Source organism: Rhincodon typus, chromosome 22 (assembly GCF_021869965.1).
Source record: "Rhincodon typus isolate 14 chromosome 22, sRhiTyp1.1, whole genome shotgun sequence".
Classification (NCBI taxonomy): domain Eukaryota; kingdom Metazoa; phylum Chordata; class Chondrichthyes; order Orectolobiformes; family Rhincodontidae; genus Rhincodon; species Rhincodon typus.
In genome coordinates, this window is record NC_063353.1 from 14,731,690 (window position 1) to 14,755,039 (window position 23,350).

Sequence of the window (23,350 nt, forward strand, 5' to 3'; positions counted from 1 at the left end):
AAACATTTGCAAAATTCAACTTTTTAAAAACATTCCAAATTCCATTTTTATTAGCATAACAAATATTTTATTAGCAGATATTCTGCTAATAGTATACCAGTTCTCATAAAGAGTGGTGTATATTTAAGGGCACAATGTCTAATGTCTGCAAATAGATCCTGAGGTAATCAGAGGACGACTGATTAGAAAAGATTGCCTGCTTCATCAGTTGGACAGCATGGACAACATGGATAAATCCACGATCAGTACAGCTCTTACAAAGCAACTTCTTTCTTTTCTCTATGATTACTTTGCATCTTTAACAAAGCGTGATGGTGCAGACAAGTGGCAAGCTCTCATAGTAGAGATATAAAAATATTAACTGCTTCATTGCTTGAAGTCAGTGACATGATTAATGAAATGTCAACAAACACACCAACTCTCTCAGGATTCTACTTTCTACTGCACATCCCATAAAAAAAAATGCAGATCCAGTGTGAAATATGGCAAACTGGAACAAGGCTGCTATGAGGCATCATGACACTAGCAGTATTCTTGCAACAGCAGTAACAAAAACTGATACCATTTTATTTCTTCCCCACAACTAAGAGTTTATCACAAAGTGTTCCTGAAACGCCAAGCTTTGCAATGTTTTTGCAACTGAACCACATTTGTGCAATAATTTCTTATCAGTGTACAATATTTCCTCAATTTAGAGTGAGCACCAAAAAGAGAACTTCATCACCAATGCATTCATGATCTTAGTAATGCCAAAAGGGAAACAGAATAATGTGGTGACCAACAAACTGAGAAAGTAAACACAAGAACCTCACTATTCTAATTACTGCAGTTTCTAACTGGGTAAGAAGAATAAAATCATAAGGTTTCTGCCCCATCTTTTCCATTGGCCACAAATATAAGTAGAAAAACTGAACTTACAATAATAAAGTACGATTACCCAGGATCTTGGAATGGTAGAAAGTAGGCTTGTATTTATAATATCTTATATCAAGTTTTGAATTTCAGCAATGTTGCTATTGGAGGTTAAATTATTCCTCTAGAGGAGAATGGGAAAACAAAAAGATACCAAATAAAAGGAAAATAAAGCAGATATTGGAAATCTTAAATAGAAACAGAAATGCTGGAAGTACTCGGCAAGTCAGGCAGCATCTACTAAGAGATCAGCGGTTAACAATTAAAGACTGTTGGCAGACAGGAACCACAAAATAGGAATAAACGGGTATTTTCCCGAGTGGGGCAAACAGTGACAAATGGTATACTGCAGAGATCAGTGCCTGGACCCTAGCTATTCATAGGATAATATTAATGATTTAGATGAGGGAACTAAATGTAATTTCACACGTTTGTAGACAACTCAAAGTTGGGTGAGCTATTGGGAGGATGCTGAGATGCTTCAGTGTGACTTGGACAAGTTAAGCAACTACATGGCAGGTGAAGTACAACATGGATAAATGTGACGTTATCCTCTATGGTGACAAAAATATGGAGGTTGATTATTATCTGAATGGTGATAGGTTGAGAAACGGGACCTGGGTGTCCTTGTAAAGAGCTTCGGTGAGACCACACTTGAAGTACCATGCTCAGTTTTGGTCTCCTTATCAGGGGAAGGATGTCGTGGCTCAGGAGGGAGTGCAATGAAGGTTTACCAGCCTGATTCCTGGGATCGCTGGAATGACATTTGAAGAGAGTCTGGATCAGCAAAGACTATATTCACTGGAGTTTAGAAGACCGTTTAGACAGCTCCTAGAACCGTATCAAATTCTAACAGGATGAGATGGGTAAATACTGAAGGGAGGTTCCCGATGACTGGGGAGTCCAGAACCAGGGGTCACAAATTCGTGCAGTAGACCATTTAGGACTGAGATAAGGAGAAATTTCTTCATCCAGAGAATTGTCAGCCTGTGGAATTCTCTGCCACAGAATGCTGTTGAGGCCAAAATATTGAACGTTTTCAAGGGAGAGACATATATAGTTCTTATCGCTAAAGGAATCAAAGGGTATAGGGAAAAACTGAGAACAGAGTACTGAGTTGCACGATCAGCCATGATCATATTGTATGGCAGAGCAGACTCAAAGGGCCTACTTCTGCTCCTAATTGCTTTGTAAGTTGATGACATTTCAAAAAAACTGTTATGACCGCTGTAGAGATTGATCACCTTTTAGAAAGTATTCTAAATGTCCAGGTGACAGTGAAACAGATGATGCAAGATTTCCTGCTTTAAGAATTTTACTGTAACAGACTGAAAGCAAAATAGATCAATGACCAAACACAATCTCTTTTTGCGAGCGACTCATTCTAAAGGCACAGATCAAATTTCTCCTTTTTACTTGAAAAAAATTTTAAAATCCACTTCACATATGTACTTTATATTGTCCCCTACGTACCAATTCATGTTTTTTGGACCTGGTCTGAAGTTATTCTCAGTTCCCATCAGTTTACTTTCATTCCTTTTGTTTGTCACTCTGGAAAATGGTAACCCTAAAACTGTCTTTCACATTCATTTTTCTTTCCTAGGGATACTCCCTCAAACAGACCGAGGCAAGTTCTCCAGCCTTTTCAAATCTTTAGAATCTTATTTTCAATCAAGCATGAGCTCCCACCCACATTCCTCTGTGCTGAACCACTGAAACTTTCAGATTCTAGCAGGTTCCTCTCTCGGATCCCGGCCTATGTGGCAGAGTTTTCAGGGATGTTTTAGAAACTCTTCTATAAACTACTTATCCATGATAACATGAATTATATGGGCTTTGTATCCAGGTATAAATGTTAAATGGCTATTCTTTGGCCTCCAAATATATTCTATATATATTTTGGTATTAAGTATAACTCTTAGAACCTGACATTCTCAACCAATTCCTTGGACTTTGAAGACAAACAATATGATCACTGTAACTAAAGATGCTGCTGCCATTATTTTCCAGTATGGACACCTTACACCTTCTGCCCAGCAGAATAATCTGGGCTTTGCTTTATTCTTCCAACAGCCCTCACCAGATCCATCGTCAGACAGACTACAGAGCAGGTCACATGGTCCCCTTCATTTTGTTCTAAATTACGCAGATTCTCAAAAATATAACAATGTTTTAAAACCTCACATTTATAACAGTGGTTCTGATTAAAAGTAATTGATTTGAAACATTAACTCTGGTTCATAGATGCTGCCTCACCGAATCAGTATCTCCAGCATTTTCTATTTTATAGGAATGTAGGAAGGAGAGTAGGCCATTCACCTCTGAGCCTGTTCCACCATTCATTGAGATCATGGCTGATGTGTGACCTAACTGCATATGCTTGTGAACCCAATATCTGGACACTGCAAGGTAAATCTGTGCTGAAATGTCAATAGTTCTAAAAAATATTTTGCTATCTGGAAAAAAAACCAAAGATAAACATTTACCTTCCGAGAAACAGTTTATTAAGGAATTTGCAGGCACTTTCCAGGACATCATAAGAGTCTGAATGTTTTTTCATAAGGTCTAGAATGTTGATATGTATCCCTTTTGCCAAGAGAAGCCTTCTGATTTGTACTGTTAAACAAAATTCAACAAAACATTGTCAAAAACAAAAAACTGCTTGCTTTATTATTTTCTTGGATGCTTTTTCATTTTTAACTCACCACTTTTGTCGGCCAAAGTTGCCAGAACATTTGCCGCTGCTAGAAACACTTCCTTTGAATTGGAATGTAATAACATCGCTGTCATCACCAGTCTGTGAACTGGATAGCTGCAGTACAATAAGATATTTCTTTCACACATTCTTATCAGAATTATACAAGTAAGAACTAACATTTCAAAACACATTTAAGTTACATGTACACTGAAGTCACAGCTAAGCACATCTTAAAACAAACTAAATGTCAGTACCATGCTTCTTCATCTTCAAACTTTGTATGAAGATCATTCTGATACAGAAGTAGATAGTATAGTGCCCAACAAGCTGCTTCCTGAAAGAAGAACATTGCATATCAAGTGATCACTTCCGTGTTGATCTTTGTTCTATATGCTTTGCAGACTAGTATCTTACGTTTTCAATTCATTAGAACTATATATTTTCTCTCCAACAAAACTGGCAGCAACTTTGATCCTCATGATGATGACTGTAATGACTCTCTGAACCATCTATGTCAGGTGCATCTCCATTAATGTATTCTTGGAAATTTATAATATTGCCAGTCTAATTTGACAACATGTATCATTTTATACACTACGATGAAAAACTAAATGTAAAGTTAGAAAATTAAATCTCTGTTGTACAACATACAGGCTTAGGAACAGCAGTTGACATGAAACAAACCTTTCATTCACAGCTGCCATACATCAGGTTACTTATATTGTGTTGCACTTTGTAAATTATCCAATTTTCCACGTATATCCTTCATTAGTATTATTTGAGAAATTCACATCTTAATACTTAAATTTGCAAATGAAAGAATACTCAGAATACATCAGTATAGCACAACTATTCATGGTTATGCAGTGTAATTATGACTTCGGAAGCAATGATTGAGGATTCATAATTGTAACTGGTTGGTATTGAAATGCCAGCCTCATAAAGCAAGAGATTTACAAATACTTTAAATTTTGACACATTGGCTGCAGAGGTTCCACAAGTACCCGAGTACTTTTTGGTGCATTTTGTGAGGAAGGGGAAAGAGAATGTCTATAACAAGACCTACACAAGCTCTTCTTTCAATTGCTTTGTGGAAAAAGAAATGCTTTTTTTTAAAACCCAAAGTTTAAAAAATGCACTTGAGAAGAATCTTGAAATTCCACAATGAATAATCAGTTTTTCTTGTCAAATACCCCACACTTCCATTGTAATAGAAGAATACATTCCATAATAGTATAAGATGAGTAGACATCAAAATAAATATTCCATCTTGCAATTTTCTTGTATCCTACAAATTAGTTTGAATGAGCTAAAAAAAAAATCAGTCGCTGGTTAAATAGAAATTAACTCTTTAGTTGGATGATGCATAACAGGCAATACATCAGCCCACTGAAATGCTAACCTAGCTTCAGCTCAATCACAGTTTGCGCAAGATGATTTTGGTGGATCCATGGATAGGAAAAATTACAGCAAAAAAAAAAAAACCTGAAATTCCTTTTTTCCAAAGTAATAGTGAAATGGACACTGTGTCCTTTAGGGTGATCCTATTTCTAACTGCAGTGCATTAGACTAAGTGCATGTCATCACATCTACTTGTTCCAGTATTCGAAGTGGACACGTGATTGAAAAACTGATAAAAACAAGCCTGATGTAAATGCAACTCACAATTGAAGAAAAGTGGGTCATTTTAAAATAACACATTGGTTTACAACAGAAATTATCACCAGTACATAAAGGGTTATCACCTTTCGAGGTATCGCTGGTCAGTGAACTCAAATTCCATGTCTGCATCAGAAATTAGAGATAAACATCACTGAAGAATTGCTACTGCATAATAAAACCATGTGAGAAATCACAAAGAGAAAACTTGGCCTGAAAAAAGACACGGCGCGTAAGAGTTATCAGAGCCACAAAACACGCAGAGTACGGATAAAAGATCAACAAACATCAGGAATGATCATAGCAAAAACACAACAACCAACATTGTAAGTTGAACAGATCACTGGATGGTAGTAAGGAATCATAATGTATTGATATCATTCAATGAGAAATCAGTAGAAAGGCAAAACCGTTTCTCAGAACCAGGTGGAACATGAAAGCTGTACAACTACCCAGAAGAGGGTCACACTCACTGAAATAAAGGAAGAGTGCAGAACATCCTGAACTTCAGAATAAGACTAGAACCAGACAAGGAAGGTTGATCAAAGCACCAGAGCCTGGTCCTGTGAGGTCTGATACTTCGGGAACGGTGGTTACAGAGTGTATAAGACGTAATTAATGAGAGAAAATTAAATGGAAGCAGAAATTCTAACCTACTACTGGGAGAATGTATTTCAATTAAATGAAATAATATGTTCTTTCACAAAGTTCCATGGATTCTATCAGCGAGGCTAAACAGAGTCAGATCCCAAGCAAGCAACAAGAGAGCAAGTAAAGCAGTTTGAGAGAAGACAATGATGCTGCTGCTTTGGTCTAGGTGCACACTGCAGATAACTGAGCCAGGATAACCAAAGAAAATATACGTATATCAAGCCTGCACTTCAAGGAGAGAAAATACTAGTTTCTCATCCAATAAATGGAATACAGGTGGGGCTCTATCTGACTTTGTACTTTCAAAGATAAAATTAACTGAACGATTTGCTCCAGTGGTGGAAGAAATCTACAGTGGTCCTCACACCATATAGCACCAACATAGCTTGGAAAGCTGTGGGAAGTCAGTTGGGTATCTGCTAACAGCCTGAACAAGGAGCAGCACCATCCATAAAGATGAATGGTCTCATAGCCAACTAAACTATTAAAAGAATCCCTATATCATACCTCGAATGATAACTAAAACATTGGTAAGCATCAAAGTGAATTTGGAAGGGCTACGGCATACTTTGGGTTGTTCCTTAAGGAAGTGAATGAACTTTTAGGTTTATTGAAATTTATAAAGGAATTTGGGTGGTGGTGGTGTTGGTGGTGGTCGTGGGGGAGGGGGGAAGCGGGTAATTAAAAAGTAAAACTAATTAAGATACTTGTAAATTGTTGTGTTAATTTAGAAGTGTTTTCTTTGTTTAATTCTTTTCAATGTGTCAGCAAGTTTGCTTTTGTGGAAATGCATAAAATCTTTGTAGCTTTATTGGATAATGGCTGGACATTCCAATTTCATCTTTAAACATTAATATGATCATAAAAGGTTCAATACCTTACTTCTAAAGCAACTCTCAGCTGAGTACCTACAAGATCCTCCTATTGTTTCTCACAGGCAAAATGAGATGGTATCCTTACTTTATAGAATTTACAGTGCACTTTTCAAAATGAGCTAAGATGACCTTACAAAATTGACTCTGCTTCCGTGATAGGAAAAATTTCTTCAGCAGGTTTTCAATGCTTCAAGTGAATTTAAAACCTTTAGAAAAATCCAGGACTATTCCACAGTCAAATTTAGCAAACCAAAATATTGAAATTGGTTCACTTCCTAGCAGTTTAAAGTAACTGAATTTTTTTTAAAAATGATATGAAAGTTAAGCATTTCATGGGAGTAAACAGTAATATCCCTCACCTGGACCTTTGCATTTCCTTTGAATGTTTGCAAAGCTCGACAGGAAGCCTCTGTCCAACACAGATCATCTTCTTTTTCTTCAAGATCCTTATTCACAAATATCGTTTCAGCTTCACAAAGATACATTGAAGGCATTAGAATTTTCTTCACTCTAAAGGGACACTATTATTGCAGCACTGTCATTGGTCACTCAGAAATTGAAATTTAATTTATTAATTGTGGTACTCTAACAGGGAACAGCATAGCACGTGGTAAAAAAGGAAAACATTGTCAAGGTTATTCTGATGATGTCATGTTATGCTAAATCAGTCACTCGGAGTAGCAACTGGCCAATAACAGACATGTTTAATGCTGAGAGGAAAATAAACACCATGGAAAATATCAGGAATCCACAGGTCAATCAGATTTTGCAAAGACAAAACATGCCTGATTTTTCTAGGACAAACCCTCAACAGATTCTGATTTCTGCATCTTAACTGTTAATACTACTTTTCTTATCACAAATGCTGCTAAACTTACAATATATTTCCTGGTTTTGTTTTAATACAGCCATTGGATTCAATATTTGGCTACTTAATTTATGTTTATTCTGAAACAGTTTTTCTGCATCATAATTTTTGTTTATAATTAATTCATTCCTGTAAATTAAATCTCACTATTTGATTAGACCCTCCACATTTGGTGCTCTGAGTTCCAAGATGGCAGACTTCCTCTTTTCCAAGGTCCCAGATGCAGCCACTTTACTAAAATATCAAGTGATGGCCTACTGTCGCCAAATGAATCAAGGTTTTTTTAAAGAATTGTCTGAAGGTACAGTGGGGAAAGCAATAAGGGAAACTTCCACAAAAACATCTTCATGATTTCTAGGGGCTGTTTCAAAAATCAGCTTTCTTATTGAACTCTTGTGAGCAACTAATTCCTTTCAAAGGTTGTTGAGGACCATTTGTAATGGAGGAAACTTTTGCTCCATATCTGTGACTGAAGTTTTGGTGAAGTCTAACAAAGCATATATTTAAATTTATTTACTTAATTTGAAATGTTGCTTACTTAAAAGGGCCAGACTGCTGAGAGCAGCAGCCTGCAGGGTACCATTCTGTGGATATTTCAGAACTGCGTTAATAACAGCCTCAGGTGCTCCATGCAGTAATAAAATATTATAAAAATTATCTGGAAAACAAAAAGTAAGTTCCATTTATTTATTACCTCAATTGTGCTTCATTAATGCGCTTTCCAACAAGCATAGCTTTTATCAAAGCCATAATGAGATGACGATAAAGGAATTTAGCTTACCAAATGTAAACCTCTGAAGTAAACAGCAGCCAGTTTCATGAATTGCCTCATTGTCAGGAAATCTTTTCATTGCATCAGTTACTAGACTGTAACATTTTTCATTTCCTGACATCAGAATTTCTACATTGTTTTCTGAAAGTAAAAATCTATTATTAATTTTGCATGTATGAAAACCAATTCTTACTTCCCTCAATCAAACGGTTTCAGCATGCATCTCAAAGTAATTGGCCATTGACTTGACAAATGGTCTCAAATATCGCATTTCATAGCCAGTAACAGACACAGGTCTATAAAGATTCGCCTATGTTTTCTCATTTTACAATTGTTAGACATTAATTGTAAAATGACAATCTCTTGAAAGCTCAAATTAGCTTGTTTTACAAACATAAAGCTGGAATATTGTTTACTCTTGTATAATTACAACTTAAAAGATCACTTTACATACAATTTGATACACAGTTCTGAAGAGTTTGCTGAGCAATTCAACTTACGTGGACCGGCCAAAGGAAGCAGAGCTCTCAGACCATGCAGTACTGTATCTTCATGTTCGCTGAATTTTTTTATGGCTTCCAAAATTACCCAGTGATCCTTCTCTTCTACAAATTCGACCATCTGCTCATCTGGAACTTAAATTATAACTGAACATTATGAATAAGGCATCAAAAATAAATAGAGAACAAAAGCCAGGGAGCTGTAAAAAATGAATGGTTGTACCTCAACAGAGTTGGGATCAATGTCTTCACAAGAAGGTTAAATGCTATGGCTGCTTTGTGAGGCACCAAGATGAATCATTAAAGAAACAAAGCACTGAGAAACTGAAGAGATAAACAATATGAAAATAAATAGTTCAGAATTTGTTGGTCAGGGGTGAAATCCGAGGCAGACTAAAGATGGACCTGGAGTGCATGTGGATGAATACTAAGGATATGGTAAACTGCATAGACAAGTAGGCATGTGATACTATGATTGCGTGGCAATAGCAGAGCCCTGGCACATACAAGGGGAAGAATGGGCACCTAATATTCCTAGATACAATGCAGAAAAGACAGCAAAGGAACTAAAAGAGAGGGGGCCTAGCAGTATTAGTCAAAAATACTGCTACAGCACTAAAAAGGGTTGCAAGTTCAAAGATGGAATCAATTTGCTCAGAATTAAGGAACAGAAGAGGAGCAATAACATTACAGGGTACAGATTATAGGTGACCAAAATATGGGAAAGAGACAGAAGAGCAAATTTGCAGGTAAATTGCAGACATATGCAAGATCTGTAAAATAGCTTTATTGGGATATTCCTGTATAGATTGTGGCTGTTCAAAAAATGTATAAAAAAGCAAAAGGTCTGCAATTTCTTACCTGTATGCAAGAAAACTTACTTTGCCAGCATATTACTTTTCTTCAAATGCTTTCAGATATTATGTAAAAAGGTGAAATTTTTTCCAATTGTTCAACACGCACCTCTTGAGAAGTACCCACAGTACAAGAATTACAAGTCTTTCAATTCAACCCTTATCAAAAAAATTCTCATATTCCGACTAACTCTAGAGCACATATTCAACAGAATTACCTTTTTCTAAAAGTGCACACAATACTTGACACCCATACATCTGAATTCCACAATGGTCAGCAAGTTTCTTCATTCCATCAAGAACCAAAGAAAACACATCCGTTTCATCATCTCGAAGCAATAATGAAATTTCATCTGCAATGTAATTTCAAAAGTAGCATTTTCTTAAAAGATGTCACACAGAACTTAACTGCCAACACTGCATCAATGTAACAAAATGGAAATACAATAACAGTTACAAAAATCAAATATTCAATTTTCTTTTTAACCATTGACTAAAAATGAATGATGCATGAAAGATTCATTGTGAAGAAAACTAATATAGCAAAGTATGGTCTTCTTTAAAAAACATTCACAAATTCTACATGTATTAATAAATTACGAAAGTCCACACAAACGCATTTGGCTTCATATAACAAGGTTCAAGCTAAGCTGCTGATCAAACAGTGTAACCTGTTGTTTCACAAAAACTTTATGTGCAACACTACATTGCTGATGCAAATAACAAGCATACATTTTTCCGGTGTTCATAAATGCCTATAAGCTGTTATTAAAAGAAAGGTAAAGTAGTTCATGGTTATCCAATCCAGGTACATTACATTTTAAACTCACTTTTAACATTATTTAATAATTCAAGGAAAACATTTCCTCATTTTTCATCAAGGCTAATGATAATTAAAGACTAAAGCTACATGATTGAAACAAATGCCTTTATAACACAGTCCTTAAAAAGATGCACTACAGACAACAGACATTCAATTTAACAGTACAGAACATAATGACCAACTAGTTTAACAATCTTCTGAATTCCACCAATGACACCTTGTATTGTTCTTCTATATATAATGACGCATTTTTAAAACAAACACAAGGAAAGCAGTACTTTTTATTTGAATTATCCAATTCTGAGCTGGTGGGAATTACATCTACCAGTGTACTCATATACCTGATGGACAATGAAAGATTATTAATGGGTAACAATCACCTGATCAGTGAATGAATCTGAATCGCTTCAGGCAGTCACGGTTCAATAGGTTTACAAGTCAGGCTTGTGACTTGTCAAAGCATCACCTACTGTGATTTTTACTTAGTTCAATTTTTCTGATCAATTAGGTTAAAAATGCTGATCTCACATTCTTATTTAGCATGATGAACAAACATTGCTTACTGAACCTCAAAATTTTGAAATGTGAATAGCAAATCAATTTAAATTTTCAATCTTACCTAATAATTTTGGTTATTTCAGGTAGTATGGCTGTGATCAAAGGCAGGTAGTTAAATTGATATTTAGATCACCCATGATCTAGCTGAATGGCAGTATAGTTTCAAGAACTGCCCTGTTTTTATGAATTGCTGAAAGATTTGCTAATTATAAACGAACTCATGAGATGTTGTGTTTACTCTTAAAACATATGTCATCTGGTAATTATACAGATTTTATCAAAAACAGTTTGATCTGTGCTTTAACTATTACATAGTCTCAGATAAAAACCAATTCCCACCTCTTAAAATTACCAACAGGTTCATTGCTCAAGCTAAAGTATAAACACCCAATTCAAGAACAAATCTGCATACTATTTTATCATTAATCTAACTCTCAGATACAAATCAAAATCTGCAAATCATACCAGTCTACTTGCCTGACAGCTACCTAGAATTTCCATTATATTTTCCTGCAATAATTGCTATCCCAATTATACGGCAAATACATTGGTGTGAAATCAGATAATGCACTGTAGGCTTCTATTACATTAATTCTTCAAGTATGGATTCTATCTCCACAAAGGTTGGAAGTTGTAGTGAAGAAAAAGTGACATTGCTAAGACTTTTTTTTTAAGAAATTAACTAGATCTACTATACCTGATTGAACAAGGAGTATTAATGCCTTAAGGCCGAGCAGAAATACGGTGGGATGACAATTGTAAAACAACAACAATTTCAGGATCTGTCTAAAATATGAAGAGGAAGAAAAATTGTCAAATATTGCAAGAAAAATCATTTTAAAAGTTTAATTTAAATATAAAATAGTTTCTGACACTACTGCTCATTTGTTCTTAAATTGCTACTGTCATCAAAGATCCACCTGCCCTGATAGCAAAATAGTCTTCACAGTCATGATAAAATACTTAGCCAAAATAAAAACCACCAAAGTCTGTACGGAGGTAGCTGACTTCAGTCAAATAAGTTGTAGCGCTACAAATGTTCAACATCCACTATGGCTGGAAGATACAAAAGTCAGGCTGTCAACTCCAGAAGTTGCTGCTAAAATTCTGGCCGAACTTTAAGAAATAAAAGCAAAACAATGCAGATGCTAGAGATCGGAAATAAAAACAAAAGAGTGCTAAAGAAGCTCAGAGGTCTGGCAGCATCTGTGGGGAGAGAAACAGAGTTCATGTTTCAAGACTAAAATGACTCATCTCCAGAGCAGTCTTAAGGTGGACCGAGGTGCTTGGACATGTCACTTCCGAGATTATAATTTGATCAGTTTTGAAGTGGGAATGGTTTTTATTCCATTCAAATTTAGCAACAGAATCAAACTTGGTTGTGACTTGCCCTTCAAAAGAATAGCGTAATGACATTCATCACCCAAGTTCATATGAGGACAATCATCATATTGGAAGCCCACAAGAGATCTCTGCATCACATCCCATCAAAGGCCGCATATTCAGGAAAGCAAAGAAATGTGTTGGGAAAGAATAATACATAACATGAAATACTCTTAAGCAAATAGCAACAGTGATCATGAGTCACATAAACACACACAGACAAGAAGATGTAATCAGCTCAATCAACAGCTTTAAATTGCAACAATGTTCAAAAAAAATGAAAGACCATTAAGAGTTTAAAAACTTGCGCTCTTTATAAAAACTAGTGAAAGCAATGAATGGAAATAAATATCTGTGTGCACACATACAAAAGAACAGAAAGCTATTCATTACATACATATGCAGAAGGGGAAAGAGTTACTTAAATCAACAAGAATTGAAAAAAGACAGTAAAAATAGTAAACTATCAAGATACATAAAAACATATTCTAAATGTTTCTCAAAAGCAAATAATCAGGAAGAGATCGGTGAAGGTCAATGTGGACCCATTTGAGATGGAGACAGGTAAAATTCAATGGGAATAAGGAAATGGCAGACATGTTAAAACAAATACCTGTATCTATCTCCACATGGAAGATAAAATGCAATAAAAATGAGGAACTTGGAAGACAAAATGGGACCAACTGGTAACAAATCCACCATTCTAAATGATCAACAACCTACACAGTTTTAAAAAAGGTGGCCACAGAGATAGTGGAGGTAGGAACAAATTATTGGCTTTGACCTATAGAAGCACTTATAAAACCTAAGTTCCCAAGGATTGCAACATAGCAAACACAAGACTGCTATGAAATGAGGAGAGAGAATATAGGGAATTATAGGCCAGTTAGCATAATGTGAATAGCAGGTCAAATCCATCATTAGGCACGTGGTAACAGATTACTTCGAAATCACAACATGATTAGTCATAGCCAACACACACTTATGAAAAGGGAACTCATACTTAGTAAGACTGTTACTGGTTACATCCTCAAAAATTTTTGGAAAGTATTCAATAAGTCTCAAATAAGTAGTACTGTGGCAAAATTAGAACTGGATTAGAACAAGAACTGGGTATAGTATACTCAAGTATTGAGGATTGGTTATCGGTCAGAGAACAGAGAACAAGAATAAACTGCAATTTTGCAGTTTGGCAGACCCCTATAAGCATGGTGTCACAAGGATTAGTTCTTTGGCTTCAGCTACTTATAATCCATGTAAAGACTTTGAAGAGGTAACGCGCTGTAATATCTCAATGCTTGTCAGGAATACAAAGTGAGGTGGGAAAGCAAACTTTTGATACAGCCCTAAGGATGAGCCTGCCATACTGTTGCGAATTCTCCAGCACAGTTTTGCCAGATACAATTGAGTTGCCGAATGATAAAGACAAGCTTGTGTGAGCAGGCAAGAAATTTGCAGATGAAATATAATGTGGTGAAGTTACCCACTTTATCAGGAAACATAAAAATGTAGTATAAATTTGAATGAAGAAGAGACTGAGAAACATTAGCATGGAAGAAAAGGGACAGTGGCAGCAGGGATACAAAGTTGGCTTAGCAACAGGAAATAGGCTGTAATGGTAGCAGTTGTTTCTGGACTGCAGGAAGTCATAAAGTGGCATTCCATTGGGATCAGTACAAGGAGTATTGCTGTTCCGAATATATATTAATGGCACAGATTTGCATGTGCGGGAACCACAATTTCCAAATTTGCAGATAACACTACACTTGGAAGTATTGCAAACTGTGACAAGGATAATGATAAACATCAAGCGTTTTGCTGAAATGGGCAGACATGTGGTGATATTATATTTTGGTGGGAGGAATGAGAAGAAGCAAAATAAATTACAGGCTACAATTCTAATGATGGTGCAGAAACAAAGAGATTGTGGCCCTAGGTGTGCACAAACCATTGAAGGTGGCAGGGCAGATTGAAAAAGTGACAATAAAAAGGGACAAAGGAGCCTAGTGTTAATAAACAAAGGAATCCGACCGAGGCATACGGGGATAAAATCCTCACTTACTGACTGAAAACTGGGGACACACCCACCTTCAATTTGGCCTTTTGCAACTTAGTAACATTTGACTCACAACAGGATTTCAGCCCTTATCAGAAAGTCTTTACTCTGAGAGCTGCTGGTCATTTGATTGACTCTCTAGTTCCAGTAACATCACAAGGAATGACAGCTGCTGCTAGAACTGTAGGAGGTCCCAGTTGGAAGCATGCTGTCCTGCAGCCAGATTTCAAGGTAACTCAACGTATTCAGCAACAGAAGGAAGTTACAGCAAACCTTTATACACCACCAGATCACCATCAACAAGTGCAGTGTGTCCAATTCTGGACACCTAACTTTAGACTAAATGGATAGGCTTTGTAGACGGTGCAGAAACATAGAAAATAGGTGCAAGAGCAGGCCATTCAGTCCTTCGATCCTGCACCACCGTTCAATATGATCATGGCTGATCATGCAATCTCAGTATCGCATTCCAACTTTCTTTCCATTGCCCCTTGATCCCTTTAGCCACAAGGCCACATTCAGTTCCCTCTGAAATATATCTAATGAACTGGCCCCAACAGCTTCCTGCGGGAGAGAATTCTACAGGTTCACAACTCTGAGTGAAGAGATTCTTCCTCATCTCAGTCGTAAATGGCTTAGCCCTCATTCTTAGACTGTGACCGCTGTTCTGGACTTCCTCAACATCAGGAACGTTCTTCCTCCATCTAGCTTGTCCAGTCCCATCAGGATTTTATACATTTCTATGAGATCCCCCCTGTTCATCTAAATTCCAGCAAGTACAAGCCCAGTCAATCCAGTCTTTCCTCATATGCCAGTCCTGCCATCTCAGGAATCAGTCTGGTAAACCTTCACTGGACTCCCTCAATAGTAAGAATGTCCTTCCTCAGGCTAGGAGACCAAAACTGCAGACAATACTCAAGATGTGGACTCACTGAGGCCCTGTATAACTGTAGCAAGACATCCTCACTCTGACATTCAAAGCTTCTCGCTATGAAGGCCAGCACGCCATTAGTTTTCCTCACCGCCTGCTGCAGCTGCATGCCAATCTTCAGTGACCGTTTCACCATGACACCCAGGTGTCGTTGCACCTCACCTTTTCTTAAATTGCCACCAGATAATAATCTGTCTTCCAGTTTTTGAGACCAAAGTCTATAACCTCACACTTATCCACATTATATATTTGCCAAGTATTTGCCCACTCAGCCAGTATTTGTCGAAGTCACCCTGCAGCCTCTTAGCATCCTCCTCACAGTACACACTGCCACCCAGTTTAGTGTCATCTGAAAATTTGGAGATATTGCATTCAATTCCTTCGTCCAAATCGTTAATGTATATTGCGAACAACTGAGGTCCCAGCACTGAACCCTGCAGCACCCCACTCGTCACTGCCTGCCACTCTGAAAAGGACCCATTTATTCCAACTCTCTGCTTCCTATCTGCCAACCAGTTCTCGATCCATGCCAATCCATTACCACTGATACCATGAGCTTTAATTTTCTTTACCAATCTCTTGTGTGGAACCTTGTCAAAAGCCTTTTGAAAGTCCATCTACTGAATCACCCTTGTCCACTCTACTGGTCACATTCTCGAAACATAGGACCAATTCTGTCACCACTTTCCAAATACATAGATATTACATCCTTAATAATTGACTCCAGCATTTTCCCCACCACTAATGTCAGGCTAACCAGCCTACAATTCCCCATTTTCACTCTCCCTTCTTTTTTAAAAGAATGAAGTTACATTAGCTACCCTCCAGTCCATTGGAACCATTCCAGAGTCTACAGAATGCTGAAAAGTGATCACCAATGCATCTGCTATTTCTACGACCACTTCCTTAAGTACTCTGGGATGCAGAGCATCAGACCATGGGGACTTATCAGGTTTTAATCCTATCAATTTCCCCAAAACCATTTCCTGACTAATAAAGACTATCTTCAGTTCCTCCTTCATGCTTGACCCTCTATCTTCTGGCATTTCCTGAAGGTTATTAGTGAAGGCATACCCAAAGTATTTGTTCAACTGGTCTGCCATCTCTAAAAGACTTATGAGAATAGTACCAATGATTAGGAGGTTCAGGAACAAAGGTAAATTGAAGAAGCTATGATTATTCCCCTTAGAGAAGGCTAAAAGATTTGATTTTTATTTGATTTGATTTGATCTATTATTATTGCCACGTGTACCTAAGTTTGTTTTGCATGCATTACAGGCAGATCATACCATACAAAGTGCGTTGAGGTACTAGAACAGAGCAAAGAATACAATGTTATGGTTGCAGAGAGAAGTTGCTCAGAGAGCAAGATCAGCATTAAATTTAAAATTTGAGAAGTCAAATACAAGACAAAATAATGAGGGGCCTTGATAGTGTAGATAGTGAGAAACTGTTCCTATTGATGGAGCAGTTAAAAACCAAAGGACAAACATTATATTTGCCAACAAACTAAAGGCAACATGGGAAAACATTTTTATGAACCAAATAGTTAAGATCTAGAATGCATCTCCTGAGAGGGTGGTGAATGCAGATTCAATTGTGTCTTTCAAAAGGGAAGTGGATAAGCACCCAAAAATAAAAATACAGTTATTAGGACAGAGCAAGGGAGTAGGACCAGCTGAATTGGTATTGTAAAAAGTCAATGCAAGCTCAACAGAGCAAATAGCTTCCTTCTGTGTCATAGTCATTGCATGATTCTATGATTCATTCAAAAGTATGTGGGTGTTCTTGCATATGAACCACAGAAAATTAATATGGAATGATTAAGGCAGCAAATAACATTTAAATCCAAATTTGAATACAGTGTAGGCATAAATATTTACCACAATTATAAAGGGGACTGATGATGCCACATCTGAAATATTGTGAGAAGTTTTAGTTTTCTTGCATAAGCAAGGATATACTTCGCTGGAGGGAGAACAACAAAGGTTTACCAAGTAAGTTTCTTGGATGTGAAGATTGTCATGTGTGAAAACATTGGGGAATCTGTAGAGTTTAGGAAAACGTGACATGTCTAAGTGAAACACAAAGTTTGAGGGATTTTACATTAAGGGGATGCTTTTCTTCATGGTTGAATCTCAAACATGGTGTTTATTATGACTGAGATGAGTAAAATTGTCATCACACAAACAGTTATGAACTTTGAGATTCGCTATGTCAGACAGCCATGGACACTCAGTCGTTCAGTAAATTTAAGACACAGCTCAACAGATTTTTCAGGATGAATGGAATTAGGGGAAGTTGGAAATAATGTGAGATGATGGAGTTGAGTTTGATCAGCCTTGATCTGGTTGAATGGTAGTGCAGACTGCTATTTTTGTCAATTCCAAATTACTTTTAGAAAAAATAAATTCGTCTAATTATGTTAGAATTAATTCATATCATTTCATTCCATCAAGTGAAATAAGAAAATACTTACTGATGCACTCCCAGGACATCCCAGTCCTTTCCCATATCCTGAGGTGTCGTCAATTTGTTAATAATGTTTGGACAGAGTTCCATCAGTTTACATAATAAAGACCAACCTGCCTGGTTGAAGTAAAGGGAAAAGCATATCCAATGAATCATATTACTAGAACGGATATAAACATATTTGTTCATGCTTCTTTTGCGCTTCATTTGCGAAGAAAATTCCACTTTGTATTATCTAGTACAAAGTAAGCAATAATTTAACAATATTTTTTGGAAAATGGAAAATTTCATAACAAACTTCTGAGTTTTGGTAAAATGCAAATTAGAGTATGGAAAAGTTAATAAGCCAAGACATTGTTCCTCACAGATATGTCATGTTTTTAACAACTTAACTGAAAGCAGAGCTGAATTCTTTATCAGGACAGCCTCTAACAAGAATGTATGAGTTACTTTTCAAAATTAAGCATTGAAAAATACATCAAGGTGGTTTAAATACAAGTCACAAGAAAATATAACAAAAAAAAGCCTGTTGTGTTTTAACCTTGGTAATGACAGATATCAACTTGACTCACTTCATTAAAAAATTGCAGTAATTTGTATTAGATACTGTTCCTTCATAAACTTTGATTTTCTATTTAAATCATAGACTTTGGACAGCTGACAGCTCCAGGGAACAAGGCAAGTCATAGTGAACAACTTGGTAGGAAGATTGAGGATTGGAATTCCAGAATGTATTCTCTTGTCAATCTTCTTTCACTGCCACCTCCACCATCATGATTCCTGTTGCACAATTTGTACAACAGATCTGTAGTAGCTACAGAAGTTAACAAGCAAAGGATTTTTTTCCCTTCACTAATACTCCACTCTAGTAAAAGACCACTTGGCTTTTTATTTCTAAAATTCAAAAAGAGTTGAGACAGCATATTTAATATATGGTAAATGTGGAAAGATATTTAAGGTTTTTTTGCTTAATAGCAGCTACCTTTCAGTTGCGCAAAGGATTCTCCTTCTCAACTTTTCCGCTGATCTGAGGCGTGGTGACCCTCAGGTTAAACCACCACCAGTCATCTCTCTCTAATGACAGAGCAGTCATATGGTCTGATAAAGACAATGGAGACTTTACCTTTAACCTTTCAGATGACATATTACATTCAGATCCTGCTTGGCAAAGTCTGGTAGTTGTCAGGATGTACAACTTTCTTACCAGGCATCATAAGGGTGCCAAAGTGTATATACTACATGATTCACCTGTGTCTTTGGCTTGATGACAGCATCTTGTTCAAAACACCATTCATAGTTCAAGTGCATAGCAGCAGAGTGAAATGGTGCTCAAATATTTGAGATTCGTTATCCTTCTCAGGTACTTTGAGTTAGACTGTCCTATTTCAGGTCGCAAAGTGATAGCACTAGACCTACTCTTAAGTTTGTGCATTACACAGTGAGCAATGTTCTGATAGAGTAGCTATTATTCCACAGGCTGGCTTGATGCATCCTACTTTGACCTCAAACTCTAACAGTGAGCAAATGGTTTAGGGTCCATATACAAGATTCCTGAATGGACCAATCTTGCAGTGCATGGCAATGTAGAACTCCCAGCAGAAATTCCAGCACCTCCCATGGAGTGTTTGCAACAGACAGAGTGCTGCCCATATTCAACTAGCCTGCGCTTGCAGAAATCAGAAGATAATGTTTAATGCTGGATGTGGTCCAGTGATTGCTCAGTAAATGCTGTCCAATCTCGAGTGCACTAAGAATTATGCGAGCAACCAATTTAAAGATTATCAGTCAGTCTTAAAATGTGGCTCAGGTATGCTTGATAAAAGATACATATTCATTTGCAGGAAAAAAGACGACCAAGCGTTTCCTTTTTTTTAAAATTCAAAAGTGTCAGGGAACATTATTTTCTGGATACCTTGACCGATTAGAGTTGATGTACCAGCCAAAAGCAACTCTTTCATGTGCAATATAAATCGTCATTCATTTTGAAATGGAGTGTTCTTGTCTTGCTGTCTTCCGGAGTGGCTCAAAAAGCTTTTGCAACTTTTACTTTGTTTCAGCAATATTCAAGTCCTATACTAGGAAGGAACAATCTGAACTTCATAACTACTGGTATGTGCACACAGACATGATTGTAACATCAGCAAATTTATATAAAAACCCAGATGGGTCACTAAGTCCTTTCAGAAAAGGAAACAACATGCGGTTTGGACCATACGTGGTTCTAGTCCCACAATAAGTCGTTGAGTAAATCTCCACCAGTGCTTTTCCCATGCAAGGGCAGAAGTCGAGGATAAAGTTGGAGATAGCCTCAAATTATTGTGTTCTCACCTAACCTTCTTTCTTAAAAAATAATAAACAGTGACAGTTTCTTGCACTTTTATTGTGTTCCTGTCAACTGAACTGCATCAAGCAGCTTGCGGACCAACCCAACAGGGAAAAGTTTTACAGTGGCTAAGCCAATTTAATATTGCTATCTGTGTTGTCGCATATGCAGAGCTCTCACAAAAGCCTGCAAAAGGCCAATGTTGCGCTGTTCAAGTGTTGTCCGATATAGGGTATTTGCAATATAGCTGACAAGTCTATTTAAGTATTTTCAGATCCTGTCTCAGTGAAGGAGTAACAGTGACTTACGTACTTAAAATGTAAGTTGAGTCCAGAATATTTTAATGAGGGGAAATTTCCACTGAGAGGCACATGATGTTCAGAGAAAGTAGTTCGCAACTAACTTTTTAAACAAGTTGACGAGTGAGGAAGGGGCGTGCGTCACTTTTGTCCCAGCGGCATGCACAAGTGACAGCTAGTATGATTCAGGTCGCTTAAGTTCTGGAAATCAATACATGCCAACCGTTTTCATGAAACTTTTCCTTCATTTAGACTACAAAAACAAACAGTATGGATTCCTTTAACACTTCTACATTGAACTTGGCTGGTGAACAAGTCAGGACGAAAATAAAACTATTAATCTCCAGAAGGGTCTAGGCCCGAAACGTCAGCCTTTCTGCTCCTATGATGCTGCTTGGCCTTCTGTGTTCATCCAGCTCTGCACCTTGGTTGTCTCTATTAATCCGCACCACTCGTTACAGTCATAGAAACAGACGTAAATAAAGAGCCTACCTGTTGGATACTGGCAATTTCGGTGAACGATTCCAGAGCCACCAATAACGGCACGTGGACGTTCTTATTTCCGAATAAAATCGAAGCTGTTTAAGGTGTAAACAATCAGCACTGTGCATCAAAATGTGTCCATCCTGTCTTCCGATAACGGATTTTTGAAACATATAATTTCTTAGACGATTACTTACCATTTTGAACAGTAGTAAGGAGAATCAAGTCGTCTAAAATCTGAAGCAAAGTGCTGATTTCTTTTCCTTGCTCGACATTTTGGAGACGAACAATTAGTTTTTTCAGGTTTTCCTCCAGTTGTTCCGAGTCCGCCATGGTTAATCGACAGTTCTAATTTTGACCGCTTTTCATGTTTGATCGTAGAAAAAACCATCTGGTTGGATTGTGAGAACGGCCAGTCTTTAACCAGTCGGTTACTTCCGTCAGCGGTGGTCACGGTATGACTATAATACTAGCCGCTCAAAGTGAAAATCAGAAACGAGTTACGGAAGTTTCAGTCCGCGGGGATTTTCCAAAAGTAACTTTACTTCATCACCCGGGTGCTGCTGTCAGTAACTTTGAGTATGCCCTTCTCGGACTTTTTTTCAGCGAAAGTTCAGCCTCACTTGTTTCTAAAGATTAAGTCGGTATTAGTGTTGTTGAGGAGTCCAAAGCCGACCTCTAGGCCAGACCGTCAAAAACTGCAGGGAAGGCACTCCCTTGGCCGCAGCCCAAAGCACATTTGGCAATTTGCCATGTAGCACGCTATCATGAGTCGACCCTAGTTTGACACTATTTGACGACAACTGGTTATATAAAGTTATTTTTGTTAATGCCTAACACAGGAAGGAACCGTCACGCTAAAAACTCAGTGGTCATTCTGTCGGGTTTCCGCTTCCACTACATTTATTCAAACAAAACATTTTTGATAAAGCTTCTGAAATGCACAAATCTTGGTTTGACCATATAAATCAGATTGAGGCTAAAATTCCAGAGGTGTAATCTTGCTATAATGAAACGTTGATTTATGAAACCTCAGTTCCATCCAAAAGACTCCAGGGAATTCTTTCAAAAACAGGGGGCGTTCTGCCCTATTGCCTGATCAGCGTTTATCCTTCTATTAACATTGCTCCTGAACAGATTACCAATACATGTCATATATCCTCGTGACTACTTTTAAAAAAGTGTTTTGTTGACCAGAAAGCACTTTATGAAAACCTAAGGTCATGAAAGGCACTATACAAATGTAATTTCCTACTTTCTTTAATTATTCATTTATTGTCCAAGAAGTGAAATAAAGTTATAAATTCGTTGATAAAATAACTATATTCAGTAAGGAGTGTAAAACTCAACCAATCGGAGCTAGGTGTCAGATACACATGCTAAAATCGCATATGATTGAAGAAAAATTACAAGCCTCCTACATAAATATCAAAATCCTCAAATATGAAAAAATGCAAAACAGCCGTCCCAATCTATTCAATCCCTCCATCAACTCCACCAGCCCAGCCTGAATTAACATATAACGCATGCACGAATCTTTGCTAAAACTTTAAATACAACGCATAGTAACCCACCATCTGATTGTAAGTAATATGAAGAAGTGAAAATAGAATCTTGAAAGCGTGGTGGAAGTTTCAACATCAAAGAGCACGTGTATTTGGGAGTGGATGGATTGCTAGAAACACTGAAAGTGACAACGCAATAAGAAGCCATCGCCAACCGCTGGCTTTCACATTTAACCATGCTTGACCCTGTCTAAGCAATTATTATAGTAGTTCATCTTCTTTTGCCAGATTTGGTAAAAGAAAAGTCCCTGCTTGGTTAACCATTCCTATGATTTGCTGCAATTCCACAGTATTTCAAAATGGTGGGAGAGCATTGATGGCTGTAACCTTCTGTGAATCAGACTTAATGCCTGTTGCATGAAGAATATGAATCAAAATGTATTTAAATATCACTGTCACTCTTCCATCATGTTCCGATGCAGTGGATCGGTGAATTTAAATGTCATCCCTATGACAGTTAACCCTTTTTAAGACTTCTATGATGTCAATAATTTTCTGGATCAATCTCTGGAATGGATGTAATGCTAAAGGTAGATGATTAAAACAGTGTCTCACAAACTGTGTGATAAACTTATGAATATAGGAACAAGCAGTAGGAGCAGTTTGTGTGCCCTTTTGAGCCTGTTCTATAATTTATTAATGTCATAACTGATCTGTTTGTAACCTCA

General features: G+C 37.2%; 1 protein-coding gene across 2 annotated transcripts; it reads right to left on the reverse strand.

Moving 5' to 3' along the window:
- Nucleotides 1-936: 936 nt before the first annotated feature.
- LOC125485737 (leucine-rich repeat serine/threonine-protein kinase 2-like) lies at nt 937-22,243 on the reverse strand. 2 transcript variants are annotated; one of them, XM_048609979.1, is made up of 13 exons: nt 21,315-22,243; nt 21,127-21,212; nt 18,020-18,129; nt 11,868-11,956; nt 10,008-10,142; nt 8,936-9,070; nt 8,445-8,576; nt 8,202-8,321; nt 7,155-7,264; nt 3,865-3,944; nt 3,618-3,724; nt 3,399-3,528; nt 937-1,036 (listed from the first exon to the last, which is right to left on the reverse strand). In XM_048609979.1, the coding sequence occupies exons 1-13, from the start codon at nt 21,448-21,450 to the stop codon at nt 1,024-1,026; spliced, it is 1,383 nt and encodes a 460-aa protein (XP_048465936.1). In that variant the 5' UTR covers nt 21,451-22,243; the 3' UTR covers nt 937-1,023. The 2 variants fall into 2 exon arrangements, with proteins under 2 accessions (XP_048465936.1, XP_048465937.1); XM_048609980.1 differs by lacking the exon at nt 21,315-22,243 and having other exon boundaries at nt 18,020-18,125.
- Nucleotides 22,244-23,350: the final 1,107 nt, after the last annotated feature.